Source organism: Macrobrachium nipponense, chromosome 39, assembly GCF_015104395.2.
Source record: "Macrobrachium nipponense isolate FS-2020 chromosome 39, ASM1510439v2, whole genome shotgun sequence".
NCBI classification, from domain to species: Eukaryota; Metazoa; Arthropoda; class Malacostraca; order Decapoda; family Palaemonidae; genus Macrobrachium; species Macrobrachium nipponense.
In genome coordinates, this window is record NC_061099.1 from 25,133,237 (window position 1) to 25,148,674 (window position 15,438).

Consider the following 15,438-nt stretch of genomic DNA (forward strand, 5'->3'; position numbering starts at 1 on the left):
TTGCCCCGCAAACACATTAAGCGGGTGACTCAACGGTGTTCAGAGAGAAAATTCGTGGGCTGCAAGGTCTAGTTTGTTTATATACTGTCAGGTGAGGTGCTACCAATGAGTCTATCAGAGCAGGATTTTGAAAAGACGTCAAATATTGGTACTGAGAAAGTTGGGAATATCTGTGTCATTTGGGGATGTTGATGATCGCGGCCAAAACTTTTATTGATTCGCGCCTTTTTCTGTGCATTTGTTGTTTTATATCTATGCTCTTTTACATACAGGATAATTAGTAATCAAGAACAGAAGAGTTATTAGACCAACTTTACAAAGAATAAATGGTCACTTTCTAGGCTCTAGACAATCTAGCGCTATGGTAAAGCACCCAATTCGCTTTTGCAAGGTTCGTAATTCTATCCAAGCCTGCCACCCACCAATGCGAATGGGTTCCAGGGTCAGCTGTGTTCAAGAAAAGGGCATGTGGCTAGCAACTTCATCCCTAGAGGCTTTCTGCAAACCGAAAGGCTCTATCCATCTAGCGCCAAATCATCCACAGGGAAAAATAAGTAGTATGGTGATTAATATATATATATATATATATATATATATATATATATATATATATGTGTGTGTGTGTGTGTGTGTGTGTGTGTGTGTGTGTGTGTGTATCTATAGTCGTTCAGCGGAGAAATTATATACGAATCTTCAGAGGGTGTCCATGATACAAGGTGTAAAAGGATCAAGGTTATTACAACGAAACGTTTCGCACATGAAACATCTGTTCATCATCAATATGCGAAAGAGCAATAAGACAAATAAATAACATATAAAACCTCGCAAGTATCTGGTTGACAATTTTTAAAACTAGTCTTGTGGAAAAGAGTTGGACTTGAAAAAAACCAGCAAAAATGAAATCTGATCATGAAAAATTTTCCAAGAAGATGAATACTTAAGGGCCCTATTATTTACCAATGTGTGGATGGTGTTTAATTTGAAAGAATGATGACAGGAACTATAAAAATTATTGGTAAGTCCTGTATAGGTACGTTTTCTGTAGACTGACGTGGAAAATTCTGAGTTACTTATAGTGATTCTCAAATCTAAACAAGGTAGAGTACCTTCATTTTCAACCTCTACTGTAAACTTAATATTCGGGTGAGCGTTATCAATAAATTCTAAAAATGAGGAACATTGCCGAGGATGCTGGAATAACGCGAAGGTATCATCAACGTACCTACGGTAAAAAGAGGGTCTAAAATTAGAGTTACAACCATTTATGATATTATCATTTTTTTATTATTTTCCTCAAGAATCTGTTAATTCTATCCTCTCTTTTGTATATATCTAAAAAAGTGGGTTCACCGTGGGAAAAAAACTTGCAATTGTCGGAGAGAATAGTTTCCATTTTTTTTATGTAATCAGTCTTATTCATTATAACTACGGATTCTTGAAGAAAATAAAAAACGGTAATATCATGAACGAAACTACCTATCAACAGCTGTTTGTGACTGGCTCCTCTTTCAGCATTCTTTGTGGTTTACCGAAAATTCACAAACCTGACCTACCTCTAAGACCAATCATGGCCGCTTACGATAGTCCATCCTTTTCCATCTCAAAATTTCTGGGAGGACTTTTATCTGAATTTTGTAAAGGTGAATTTTCCTTAAAAAATGGATATGAATTTCAACAATTAATATCTAGACAGGATGGAGACTATTTTATGGCTAGTTTTGATGTGGAATCTCTTTTCACAAATGTTCCACTCAATGAAACCATTAGCATTATTTTAAACGAATTTTTTTCCAATGATGATAGTATTTGTTATGGTTTTAATCGGGCTACTTTTAAACAATTACTTGATCTTGCTGTGCAAGATTCAATGTTCATATTTTACAATCGGCTCTATTCGCAGGTCGATGGAGTCGCCATGGGGTCTCCTTTAGGCCCCATCGTTGCTACCTTTTTTTTGTCAGACTTGGATTCGAAATTTTTAAATGGTTGTAATTTTAATTTCAGACCCTCTTTTTACCGTAGATACGTTGATGATACCTTCGCGTTATTCCAGCATCCTTGGCAATGTTCCTCAATTTTAGAATTTATTGATAATGCTCGCCCGAATATTAAGTTTACAGTAGAAGTTGAAAATGAAGGTACTCTACCTTATTTACATTTGAGAATCACTATAAGTAACTCAGAATTTCCCACGTCAGTCTACAGAAAACGTACCTATACAGGACTAACTAATTATTTTTATAGTTCTTGTCAACATTCTTTCAAATGAAACACCATCTACACATTGGTAAATAGGGCCCTTAAGTATTCACCTTCTTGGAAAATTTTTCATGATGAGATTTCATTTCTGCTGGTTTTTTTAAAGTCCAACTTTTTTCCACAAAACTTAGTTTTAAAAATTGTCAACCAGATACTTGTGAGGTTTGTTCAGCCTCTATCTCCTAATTTTGATGTTCCAAAAAGGTTATTTTATGCAACTGTTCCTCATATTTCTGATCTGAAATTTATATCCAATTTAAAACAAATCATTAAACAAAAAATTCCGTCTCAAGGTCAAATTAATAGCAAACAATTCATGTACAATAGGTTCCCTTTTTAATTTCAAAAATCGCCTTCAGCCCTTCATGAGATTCAACGTCATATACAAATTTACATTCCCTGGATGTCCAGGTTCTTACGTTGGCTTAACTCGAAGGTTGCAGTCATTTAGGTTTTAGTTTCCGAACAAGACAAAGATTAAAACCACCTGAATTTTCTAATATCAGGAACCATGCTTTTAATTGTAAAATTGAGCTCCAGGTTCACAATAAAAGATCATGTCAAACATCCTGATCACTTAACTACCCTCGAGTCATTATACATTAAGAAACTTGTTCCTTCGTTAAATGGTAATACTTCTTCAGCCACTCTATACCTGGCATAGTTAACGTCTCTTCAGGTAAGTAATGATTCATTACCTACCTGAAGAGAGGGACAGCAGTCTCTGAAATATAGTACTTTCTTTCTATATTATGGACTCCTTTTATTAGATGGCATTCTGTTATAACATAACATTTTTACCAGTCACACACACACACACACCTATATATATATATATATATATATATATATATATATATATATATATATATATATATATATATATATATAATATATCTATATATATATATATACCCCCCCCCTATAATATCTAAATCCAAAAAATTCATTCAGCAACAACCTACTTACATGTCTACATGCAAAATACCACCAAACATTTCACAGTAACTATTTTCAAATATTATAACACAACTACGACCACGCCGTTCAAAATCTATAGTCTTACAAAGAATAACACAGACTTCAAAGGAATATTTTTTAAAATGTATAGAAGCTGATGGAATACATAAAATGGCATCTACAGAATCATGCAGCTCTTCTCCAAATTTTACGTAAAGACATGTCAGCGCATATTCCAATCAAACGCACTTACCATTCTAGGGCTGAGAACTAGAAGGGCCAATGTCATAAAACCATGTTTTCAGAAAAACTCATTTAAAATATTGCTTCCTTTATTAAAATTCAGGTAAGTACAGCAAACGAAAGCTTTTTTTGGGGGGTGATTACTTAACTTATAACCTAGCCATTATAGCACTAAAACAGATAAATTTCTAGTTTAGTGACAGTCTTAACTACAATCGGCCATTTTTTTACATTGGCCCTTTTAGTTCTCAGCCCTAGCATTGATCTTCCCTTTGCCCAAGATCACTTGCAACGCCATTTTCCACGCACTAGAATCTTGCCAACTTGGCTGAAATTGTAGACACTTCTATAGATGTAATATGAAGTCTTGATTCTTATCGCAAAACTACGCCATCTATAGAGTTTAATATTGTTATTAAAAGATGGATGTCTTTCCAAAGATGGAGTCCTTGTAATTGAACTTTAATAAAGTTTCAAGCTTTCCTTTTGAATGTGTGTGTAAAACAGTGCAATACAGTTATGATATTAATAACTATTTCGTTAAAATACGAGAAACTAGTATATGTTTGAAAACGAACACAAAACTACCTTGAGGTAGTACAACGAAATCCCCCATATTATCAATACTGGTCTGGTTACAACAACAACAACAACAGATAATAATAATAATAATAATAATAATAATAATAATAATAATAATAATAATAATAATAATAATAATAATAATAATAATATTTGGGAGAAGACCCTCTTTTAATCAAATTTTGTTGAATAAAATGGCAGAATTCGGCGAATTAATCTTATATATTATCTTTTCAATTTTTCCTTATTACTCGCTTTTCTGGCTCAGCGATACTACGCAATAATCGGCCAATATTCATATTATCCCTATATGAATATTGGCCAATTATTGCGTAGTATCGCCGAGCCAGAAAAGCGAGTAATAAGAAAAATATAAAAGATAATATATAAGATTAATTCGCTGAATTCTGCCATTTTATTCAACAGAATAATAATAATAATAATAATAATAATAATAATAATAATAATAATAATAATAATAATAATAATAATAATAATCTCATAACAGCATAAATCACTAAAATGTTGAAGAAATCGACAGTGGTGTAATGTAAATATATGAAATACTATATAAACAAACAAGAGACTTGAGCATGTTCTCGAAAGGTCTCGTTTCTATATGTATTATATATTTCTAATATATATTGACATCTACGCCACTACGAATTTCTTCACGAATAATAATTATCATAATAAATAACTCATCTTTTCGATGTACCCATTTCTGAGACATCATAATTTATGACACGGTTCAAACTGTGTATGCATCAGTTCAATAACATACAAATGGCTGACGGGGTTCGGTGCTTGTAAAAATCTTGGGTTATATTTAGCCTAGATATTCCATTAAGGAGCAATTCGTAACGCCCACCAGCCCCTTCGGTGTTGACATACTCACACAGGTAAACGGCAATATTTGCCTAATTAGAGAAACATCTGCGAGAAAAAAAATCGGTGCAGTGGACTAAGTACGTAGGTGTGACATACCGAACAAAGTAGGACTGATATGAAGACAGGTAAGTAGCGCCGCAGGTAGGACAATTATCGAGAAAAAAAAGGCCAGGTAGGAGGATATATCAGGTAAGCTAATTAACGGCAAAAATCATAGCAAGGCGCATTTAGTACACACCCACTCACACATGCACACACACTCACAAATACATACCCACACACACACTCACTCACACACAAACGGTTTTAGAGTCAACAAAATATTCTAAGCCTATTATCAATCTGCTATTACCATAGATAGATTCTGACGTGGGTAAGAGACTACAGGATTTAATTCATTGGTTTACTGTTGAAATAATATTTATTTAGGCACATTTCGCCTCTCAAACCGCCAAAAAATTCAGAAACTACTCAAACCACAGATCATTCACCCCTGTAGTACCCTTACTATCCCATAAATATTCTTTTAGACTTTAACATCAGGATATGGACAGTTCTAAATTACCTGAATTGTTGTAAATGCAATTCTGGATGACATATAAAATCGTTTCGAACCATATTGGCAACGAGAACACACCTTACGCAACTGGGTATAACATATGTAACAAGGGACATTTATGTCGTCAACTAGTCACCAGTAAAAACAATTCTATTTCATCTCTTCACCTTGGGAAAAAATGTAGAATGTTTAAAGTTCGCTACGGTACACTTGGACCGAAGATCAGACAAAGAGAATGTACAAGGAAGACAAAACGGTTTTTTATTATCACTAGCGGATCCAGAAATATTTCATTGGGGGCACCAATTTTCAAAATTGACACACATATACATAATACTGCATATATATTCTATACATAATACTTTATATATATTCTATTTAGGTAAAAATTATGAAATGGACAACAACCATCTGTTCTATCGGGAAATACCGAATCCATGATCATTATCATTAAGAATATAGTTTTTTTAATGTTACTATTTCTATAAAATCTTTAATTTTTCTCCACTTTTATATCGCTCATTCATGTTATAATTACCCAATCTTCAATAGTATTATTTTGTTTTCAATACTGGTTGCTCATCCTCTTACTATTTACGGGCTGCTCTTTGAACAAGAGCCCGTGCTGGCATAAAGCCTACTTAATAAAAAAAAACATCATACTATGAACTAAAAAGTTATTTTCATACAATTAAGTGGTAACTGAGTAAAAATAAAATAACTGCATTATCGCTATGCAGAAATGAAAGAAACTATTGGCAATGGAATATACTCGTAAAACTCAGGCCAAAGGCGAAGCGCTGGGACTTATGATGGGTCATTCGGTGATAGAAGGGAATGAGAGTGAAAATGTTTTAAAAGTTGGAACAGGAGGAAAACCTCAAAGCAGCTGCACCATGAAACATTTGCTAAGAGATGGAAGAAAGAAAATATGAACGGAGGTACAGTAAAAGGAATGAAGGGGCTATAGTTACGTTAGGCTGTCCACTACAGTTTTTACAAAATACTCATCACTCAAAAGATTGTTTATATGCCAACACTTTAACAACACACAAAAACGAGGTATATACATATCAGATCTAACACAAACAAAAGTCATGTGCCTTAAAAGAACTTCAACAACAACAATATTACTGGGTTTGTAGGTGTGGCACAAACTTGAGAACAATTGTCACATTACAGAGATCAGCAGTTGAGCCGTGTTTGTTTATGTCACTTCGGATGGCAGAAAGAAAATGAGACTATAAGCAGCGGTATTCTAAAAGCGGGAAACTAAAATTCATTCGGTTAACGGTGAAAATTTAAAAAAGGGTAGATATTATTCAATCAGCCGAGAAAGGACTAAGATGAGTAAATGGGAAGATGAATTATTGTTTCTACCTGCTGTTGTCACACGACTTCTAATCCACTCAGACTGTTATTCCTTAATTAATGTCATTTAATGAGCTACAGATGACGATTACCTTAAAGTATTGTCGAAAAAAATACGATGAATTTCAGGCATAGCGTAAGTCTGTAAGACTAAATATTACATTTTGTAATAGCATGGAAGGTAGAAAAATAAAATATAAATAATAATGCTTTTTGCGAAGGGAAGGGTATATTGTACACACATATAACACCACCACACACCACATCCATACATACATACATACTACATACATACATACATACATATTATATATATATCTATTTATATTACATTATAGCATTACATATACATAATCAACTTATCGTCATACGCAACTGTTCTGTGCAATAGTAAACCTACAATTACTAAAACGACCTCATTCAAAGTGGATGGTATCTAGCATAGTTATTTATTTAAAGAAGTTGCAAGCTGTCAATGACAAACAGTCCTTTTAAAATGTTTTTAAAATAAATAATTCTACTAAATACCATCCAGTTTGAATGAGGTCCTTTTAGTGCACACACACACACACACACACACACACACACACACACACACACACACACACACACACACACACACACACACACATATATATATATATATATATATATATATATAGATATATATATATATATATATATATATATATAAGAAAAGAAAGATTGAAGTCCATGAGTAATGCCAGATAAATTTCCCATCGCAAAGTACAACTGAAATACGATAATTTCTAAGAAATCCTGGATTCAGTGAATAAGATTAATAAGCCGCCTTAATTATACATGCATGCGTAAATTACTTTTAAATTAGTTGCGGATGGTTGCGATTTAATTCAATGCACCAGTTGATTATGTAACTAAATTTTGTGTGCCTCATTTTCACTCTTATGGAATTTTCCTGCAAAATACACCGAGCTCTATCTTCCCACGGTTACGTTCCTTGTAACTAATCTATTGACGTATCAGTGCCGATGTTTGCGAGATCTGTTTGTGAAAATACCAAGAAGTTGAAGGTGGTAACCGTTTATACCCATGATTCACCCTTTGTTGCTTATAAATGCGCAGTTGGATACTGTAAGGACATGTATCAGGAAACGTCAGAGCCACATAGGCATCTATACGCAAGATAACAGTCGACTACGCTATCTTTAGACACACAGTATTACTTTTTTTCCTTAAGTATTGTATATATATATTCTCACATTGGGTCTATTCCCTCATATTCGGGCTTATTCTAGGCAAACTCACATTGCGTCATATGTCTCTTGGCTGCGTCACAGCGAAACATCAAGAAGGAGACAAAGAGTCGCACAAAGAGTCGCAACAAGTTCAGGTAACAAAGAAACAAAGAAAAAACGCACACGAACGACAGTTTCTAGGAATGTCAATGAACGACTTCCGGGATCCAAATAATATATTTGTTACTTTGAAAGCCAATAAGCTTTTAAAGATACTATTATAATATAACGCACATGCTAACGAATAAAAAAAGGTTAAATGAACCCACAATAACTTCATGGACTTCGCGAACCTTCGACTTAAAATATGTAAACAAACAGCATCAGTGACAAAACATAAAGTGCGCCAGTTTTCAGTGAACTTTTAAACTTAATGACTTAAAAAGCTTTTTGCCATTTTAATATAACTTCTTTAATTTTTCGAGAGGCTAGTGGTCATTTACGTAAAGTTGAAAGTGAAAGAGAGCAAATGGAGAAAGATAAGTACCCAATGAACTCGAAATAAAAAAAATAAAGCGTGAAATAATGGTCCAGTGCCAAGTGCATGCTGCCGTTTTGTTTCGCTCAGGTACGTTTGCCAGCTTCCTCATGGCTCAGAGGGAGGGAGAGTGAGTTCAGTCAAGTTCTGCTCCCGCTGTTGATTCGTGCAACATAAGAGAGAAGTCAGGGAGATAGATAGACAACGGGTGAGAAAGAGACCACGTCAGGAGAGAAGGAAAAGGAAGAAGAGGAAAGGTCGCTAGCTTCCTGCAAGAGAGAAAGAGTGAGAGTTCAGTCAACTAATGCTCTTTCGCTGCTGAATTGTGCAATTTAAGAGAGAAAGAGTGAGTGGGAGAGAAGGATAAAGAGAGAGAGACCCCGTCAGGAAAGAAAGAAAGAAGAAAGAGAGAGAGAGAGAGAGTGAGTTTAGTTTACTTCTGCTGCTGATTCGTGGTGCTACACGTAGAGAGAGAGAGAGAGGAAATAAATAAAGATGAGGATTTCCGTGACCACCGAGAACTCCACCTACCCCATAGAAGTGGCCGAAGACCTGGAGCTCGAGAACTTCAAGGCTCTGTGTGAGATGGAGGTGAGTTTTATTATTAGCTAGTATATAGCCTATACCTAGAGACCTAATCTGTTTCTAGAAAGAGGTAGGCTAGCCCCTGGCTACGTTGAGTTGCCTGGGAATAGGCCTAAGTAAAGGGATGTCTAGGATAAAACACCGCACGGCCTGCAGCAGGACATGTACGATCAATGCATGCCAACCCCCGAAAAAGTACATTATAACGCGTCCTGACACCGGAGATGGGCATCAGTCGCGACTTGTTTTTGGTGAGAAACGGAGCTAAAGACTTCTATACTCTCCTTTCGAAGTAAGTATTTTCTCCAAAGTTAGAAATTAAGGCCAAATTTTAAGATTCAAACAGAGGTTAGTGAAAAGGGTGGCTACCTCAGTGGAAATCTCACCAAAACGCTTTCGAAATTTTTACTTACGCTTCAATAGGGTAAAAAACCGCATGGTACAGGGGTGGACCATGTACGATCAACATGAACAACCCCCAAAAAAGTACATTATAACGCGTCCTGACATCGGAGATGGGCATCAGTCGCGACTTGTTGTTGGTGAGAAACGGAGCTAAAGACGGAACAGCATGAACCGCAGAATAATACATTAGTTTTTGCCGAAAAACAGATGTTTTCAGGTTTTAATGAGCTGTAAAAAGCCATAGACATCTATGAAAACTCAAACTTTCAAAAATTGTAAATATGTAGGTCACAAACGATCGAATCGGCCTTGAAAAGAACTAAAAAGAGGAGATTCAATGAGGATTATACATAAATATATACACTACCGTCGTACCTTTGGTGACTTTCTCCGCCCTTTATTCTGCCCGACATCGGCAGTTGCAAAGGGCCACTTTTATACACTTTACAATATTCTTTTAATTCACCTCATTGGGTATTGCAGCTGTCGGAGAAGACGATAGAATTTACCAGCTAGTGAAATGGCAAAATTAAAAAAAATTTCAGCACTATTCCATTAGAACTGGGGTAGTTTTGTTTTTGTAGCACAAAAAAGTGGGACAAAATTCACAAAAGCAAAACAAAAAAAGGGGGGGGGGCACATTTTGCTAACTAAAATAAAGGGGGACAGATGTTCAAAAAGCGGGACTGTCCCGCCTAAAAGCCGAACTCTGGTCACATAATACAGTATGATTAGCAAACTGGTAAATGGATACAGCTAACTGCCGTACCTACAGCAGGTCAAGAGCGCAATACGGCACCACTGACAGAATCTGCCGTACCCCCACCACACTATGTTATTTGTAAGGCAGGAAGTCTGAAATTGACGCACGCGCAATCACCGCCGTACCAACATCTACTGCGATCGGGATATGGCTGCCATACCAATATCCTGTGCCTAATAAAAATGACATTTCAGTTTCTGCAAAAATCATCTGTTACAGTAAACACTATCTAATCCAGTATATATTTTCTATCTTCTGCATAAAAAACTTAAATTATGTACAGTATTATTGATTCCGCACTAAAATCTAAATTAATTTATTATTGACTCTGCACCAAAAAACTGTGATTTGTTCATGAAACTTATCTGTCAGATATATATATATAGCTGTATTCTCTGAAGTCCGACAGAATTTCTATAAACTTACGACACACGTAGTGGGAGTAGGGTGGTTAGTACCCATTCCCGCCGCTGGGAGGCGGGTATCAGGAACCATTCCCATTTTCTATCAGATTTCTTCTGTCGCCGGTGTTGTAAACAACTGTTTACAGCACCTCCGCCTCAGGATTTTGGAAAACTGTTATTGCTTGAGTATCCTCTTGACTTTTTGGTTTTTTGATATTGGATCGATAGCTAGGCATACGTTGACTGTGGATTGTTTAGATTTTGGCTTGGTTTTTTCCTTAGATAAGATGTCTGGGTCTAGTTCGGCTAGCGCCAGGGTGTGTATGAAGGATGAATGTAAGGTGAGGCTACCAAAGGCTTTGGTTGATCCTCACACAGTATGTAAAGGTTGTAGGGGACAAGTGTGTATGTATGATTTTTGCTGCACTGAATGCGAAAGTTTAACTGATTTGCAAAGGAAGACGTATGAATCCTATGTTAATAAATTAGAGCGTGACAGGATCAGGAGGTCTTCCTCCAGGAGTAAATCTGGTAGGAGACAGGGTATTAATGTATCCCCTTTTAACCCTCCTGTAGAGTTTGTAACTCCTAACCCCGTAGTGTTGCCTTCGGGCCCTCAAGTGGTGTCTGTGGAGGGTAATGCCCTTTCGCTTATTTTGGATTCGTTGAAGACACTGGAATCCAAAGTTCTTGCCCTTGAAAACAGGCAAAGTGCTAAGTGCAGTGATAGTGCCCCTAGTGAAGTGGAGGGGCGTCAGATCGGCCCTATAGCGCCTCTTAGGCTGGGACCCATCTGCCGGACTCCCAGGACTCAGGGAGAGGGCATGTCGAAGGCCGAAGGAGGGTTACGGGGATCCCCCACCGATCTGACGTCCCTTCAGCAGTTCCTGTAGACGCTTCCCAGGCTGCTAAGGAGCGTGCTCGAGCACGCCTCCTTAAGGATTGTTTTTCGTCCTCCGACGCGTCCTCCCCGCGCAAGGGGTGGGAATCTTGTCCGGATTCGCGGCCTCTGAAGAGGACCTTCCAAGATCAAGACGCTTCACGTCATGCTCTGTCTGATTGGCAGTCTTCTCCGGAAAGCGTAGCTTTTCCGCCCCAGAAGAAGACTAGGACGTCATCTGACGATGACGCCTTCGAGTGTCCCAGTCGCTCTAGAGCCAGGGCTTTTCCTGTGAGAAGGAAGAAGGCGTCCCCTCGCCCCTTGCCTTCTCACAGGCACAGCTCTTCTCCTCGTAAGGAGACTTCTCAGACTGAGATCATCCTCGCTATGCAACGTCAACTGGATGCTTTGCTTAAGCAGAAGGAGACGGTTCCTCGTCGCAGGAAGGACGACAGACTGCCGATCAAAAGGACCAGACAGTCTCCTCCGCCTTCTCCTCGTTCTTCCCCGTCTCCTGGTGTTTCGCCCTCTAGACTTCGTTCTTCTCCCCAGTGTTCGTCTAGGGGTGGCGGTAGACGTCAATTGACTTGCTCCCTTGGAGAGAGAGAGGTTGTCATCGCTCTCCCCTCTCTTCTCGGCGAGAGGACGATCGGCATTCCGATCTCGACGCTTTTGCGGACAACGATGTTGTTCCTGTTGGACAGACTTCAGTACGTGTTGATCCTCGTAGTAAGGAAAGAGTGTCTTCCTTTTCTGCTCCTCGTCGACCTGCTCGTGTCGACGCTCAACGTGACGCTCATCAGGATGCAGGACCTGAATCTTCGCGGGACGTTCGTAGGGACGTTCGGAGGGACGCTTCGCTCGACGCTTGTTTGGACGCTTTGCTGGACGCTCCGCTGTATGCTTCTAGAGGAGTTCATAAGATCGCTGTGGACGCGAACGTGGAAGTTCGCTCTCACTCGGACGCTTTTCCCGAGTCTCTTGCTGACGCTTCACGACTTTGTGCAGCATCACGTTCACCTCAAGCTTTGGTTTCTGACCCTGTGACTGTGAAGGATTCTGTTTCGGGTCCGCACCCCACTTCTTCACGACATCATTCGGGTATGAGACTCGGAGCGAAAGGTCTTTTGCCTCTTCCTTCGGGGTTTCACTCTGGTAAGGAAGAAGGGGAATTAAGCTGTTTTTCTGAAGATGTTGACGGAGAACAGCCTTCGACGTCTGCTTCTTCGGACTACCAAGTCTTGGCTCGGCTTCTCCGTGATTCGTTCGGGGATACCTTCCTTCCTTCTGCTCCGCCTTCTCCTCCCTCGCAGTTTTCTTCGTCGAAAGCAAGCAAGACGCCTGGTTTTGTTAAAATGAAGACTTCGCTATCTACCAAGAGGGCTTTCCGTAAGGTAACACCTGGATGGAATCTAGGAAAGCACAAGGAAGGACCACTTTCGCCCTGCCTCCGTCTAGACTTAGCGGTAAGGCAGGGATGTGGTATGAAACTGGTGAAGAGTTGGGACTGAAGGTTCCTACTTCGGCGCAAGGAGATTTCGCCAGCGTTGTGGATGCCTCTAGGAGATCTCTCTTAGCTTCAGCTAAAGTTTCGTGGACGACTTCAGAACTGGATCATCTTTTGAAGGGCCTTTTCAGGTCCTTGGAAGTCTTCAACTTCTTAGACTGGTGTCCTGGAGTGTTAGACAACCAGTCTCGTAAGCCAGATTCGATTAGCCTGGGGGAGCTGTCCAGTGTATTCTCATGCATGGACAAGGCCGTCAGGGATGGCTCGAAGGAGTTAGCCTCTCATTTTTCAGCAGTCGTTTTGAAGAAGAGATCGCTTTATTGCAATTTTGCAGCTAAATCTGTCTCTCCCTCACAGAGGGCAGAGCTTTTGTATGCGCCTTTTTCGAGCCATCTCTTCCCCCAGGCTATGGTGAAGGATCTGGCAGTAAGCCTTCAAGAAAAAGCCACTCAAGACCTTTTGGCTCAGTCGTCGCGACGTCCTACTGGCCCTTCCACGTCTTCAGGAGGCCAGTCTCTTAAAAAGCAGAAGCCCTTTCGTGGAGGAACTTCAGCTAGATCTTCACCCCGAGGAAGAAGTCTTCCTAGAGGTAGAGCCCCGGCTAAGTCTAGGGGCAAGAAGTGAGAGATCCGTCCTTCAGTTGCCGGTAGGAGCCAGGCTGCAGTTGTTTGTAGAAGCCTGGAGAGAGAGAGAGAGGCGGACACCTGGTCTCTCAACATCATAGAGAAGGGGTACAAAATCCCTTTCGTAAAGTCGCCCCCGCTGACTTCCACTCCCAGGGACTTGTCCCCGTTGTATACTCGAGAAAAGCGGAAGATACTTTTCGACCTGCTCGAGAAGCGAGCAGTGGAACAGGTCTTAGACCTGGCAACGCCAGGATTTTACAACAGATTGTTTCTAGTTCCAAAACCGTCGGGAGGGTGGCGGCCGGTCTTGGACATAAGTCGTCTGAACCTCTTTATAGAGAAGCAGAGGTTCAAGATGGAGACACCTCAGTCAGTTCTGGGGGCCTTAAGACCTGGAGATTGGATGGTATCACTCGACCTTCAGGACGCCTACTTTCACGTCCCGATACATCCCCAATCAATGAAGTACCTTTGCTTCGTCCTGAAAGGAAAGGTATTTCAGTTCAGGGCTCTTTGTTTTGGACTGAGTATGGCCCCATTTGTGTTCACCATCTTAATGAAGAATGTGGCGAGGTGGCTCCATCTTTCCAACATCAGGATCTCACTCTATCTGGACGACTGGCTCATACGAGCCTCTTCGCAGACCCGGTGCCTGAAGGACCTGCAAACGACTCTGTCTTTAGCTGCGTCCCTGGGACTTCTGGTGAACTTCGAAAAGTCACATCTGACCCCAACACAGTCCATCGTGTATCTGGGGATTCAGATGGATTCAGTGGCTTTTCGGGCTTTTCCGTCCCAGGAACGTCAGCAACAAGGCATAGAGAAAGTGTCAGCCTTTCTAGGGAAGGATTCAGAAGAGGTAAAGAGCCATCTAAGATGGTGGCTCAGTCCATTGAAGCTGTCAGAGGGCATGTCCCTCAAGCTTCGGAACCCCGACCTAGTGTTGTTCTCCGACGCGTCATCCACGGGGTGGGGAGCAACACTAGGGGGGGGAGGAAGTGTCAGGCACCTGGAGGGGGAAACAGGTAGCTCCTGGCATATCACTTCAAAGAGCTGGCAACGGTTCAGTTAGCGCTCCGGTTCTTTACCTTCCAAAGACAAAGTCTCCGTCGCATAGTCCAAGTCAACTCGGACAACACCACAGCCCTGGCATACTTGAAGAAGCAAGGAGGAATGCACTCTTGCTCCCTGTTCGCTCTAGCGAAAGAGATTCTTCTTTGGGCCAAGGCGAGAGAAGTCACGATCTTAATAAGGTTCATTGCCGGAGTAGAGAACAAGGACAATTGCTGCCGACAGAGTGGACCCTCCATCAGGATGTATGCCAGGAGCTGTGGGGTCTTTGGGGATGTCCTATGGTGGACATTTTCGCGACATCAAGAACGGCGAGACTTCCTCTTTACTGGTCCCCGGTTCTCGATCCGGGAGCAGTAGCAGTATACGCCCTGTTATGGGATTGGACGGGCCTAGATCTCTACGCATTTCCCCCCTTCAAGATTCTGGGGGAAGTGATAAGAAAGTTTGCAGCTTCGGAGGGGATGAGGTTGACGTTAATCGCCCCCTTTTGGCCCGCAGCGGACTGGTTCACAGAGGTGATGTCCTTCCTGGTGGATTTTCTGAGATCTCTTCCGTTAAGGAGAGATCTACTCAA

At 40.2% G+C, this 15,438-nt stretch overlaps 2 protein-coding genes across 3 annotated transcripts in view; one reads left to right on the forward strand and one right to left on the reverse strand.

Annotated features, from left to right (window-relative positions):
- Nucleotides 1-5,568, reverse strand: part of LOC135210228 (transcription termination factor 3, mitochondrial-like) — a 42,469-nt gene extending 36,901 nt beyond the window's left edge. Inside the window, exon 1 of the mRNA XM_064243072.1 lies at nt 5,501-5,568. Coding sequence (XP_064099142.1) covers nt 5,501-5,553 — 53 coding nt within the window. The 5' untranslated portion in view covers nt 5,554-5,568. The remainder of the gene's footprint in view (nt 1-5,500) is intronic.
- A 2,897-nt stretch (nt 5,569-8,465) lies between these two features.
- The window catches only part of LOC135210227 (protein DDI1 homolog 2-like), a 75,621-nt gene continuing 68,648 nt past the window's right edge, over nt 8,466-15,438 (forward strand). Inside the window, exon 1 of one of the 2 annotated variants that reach the window (XM_064243071.1) lies at nt 8,466-9,211. In XM_064243071.1, the coding sequence (XP_064099141.1) occupies nt 9,116-9,211 (96 nt within the window). In that variant the 5' untranslated portion in view covers nt 8,466-9,115. The remainder of the gene's footprint in view (nt 9,212-15,438) is intronic. The other variant, XM_064243070.1, reaches the window with a different exon arrangement.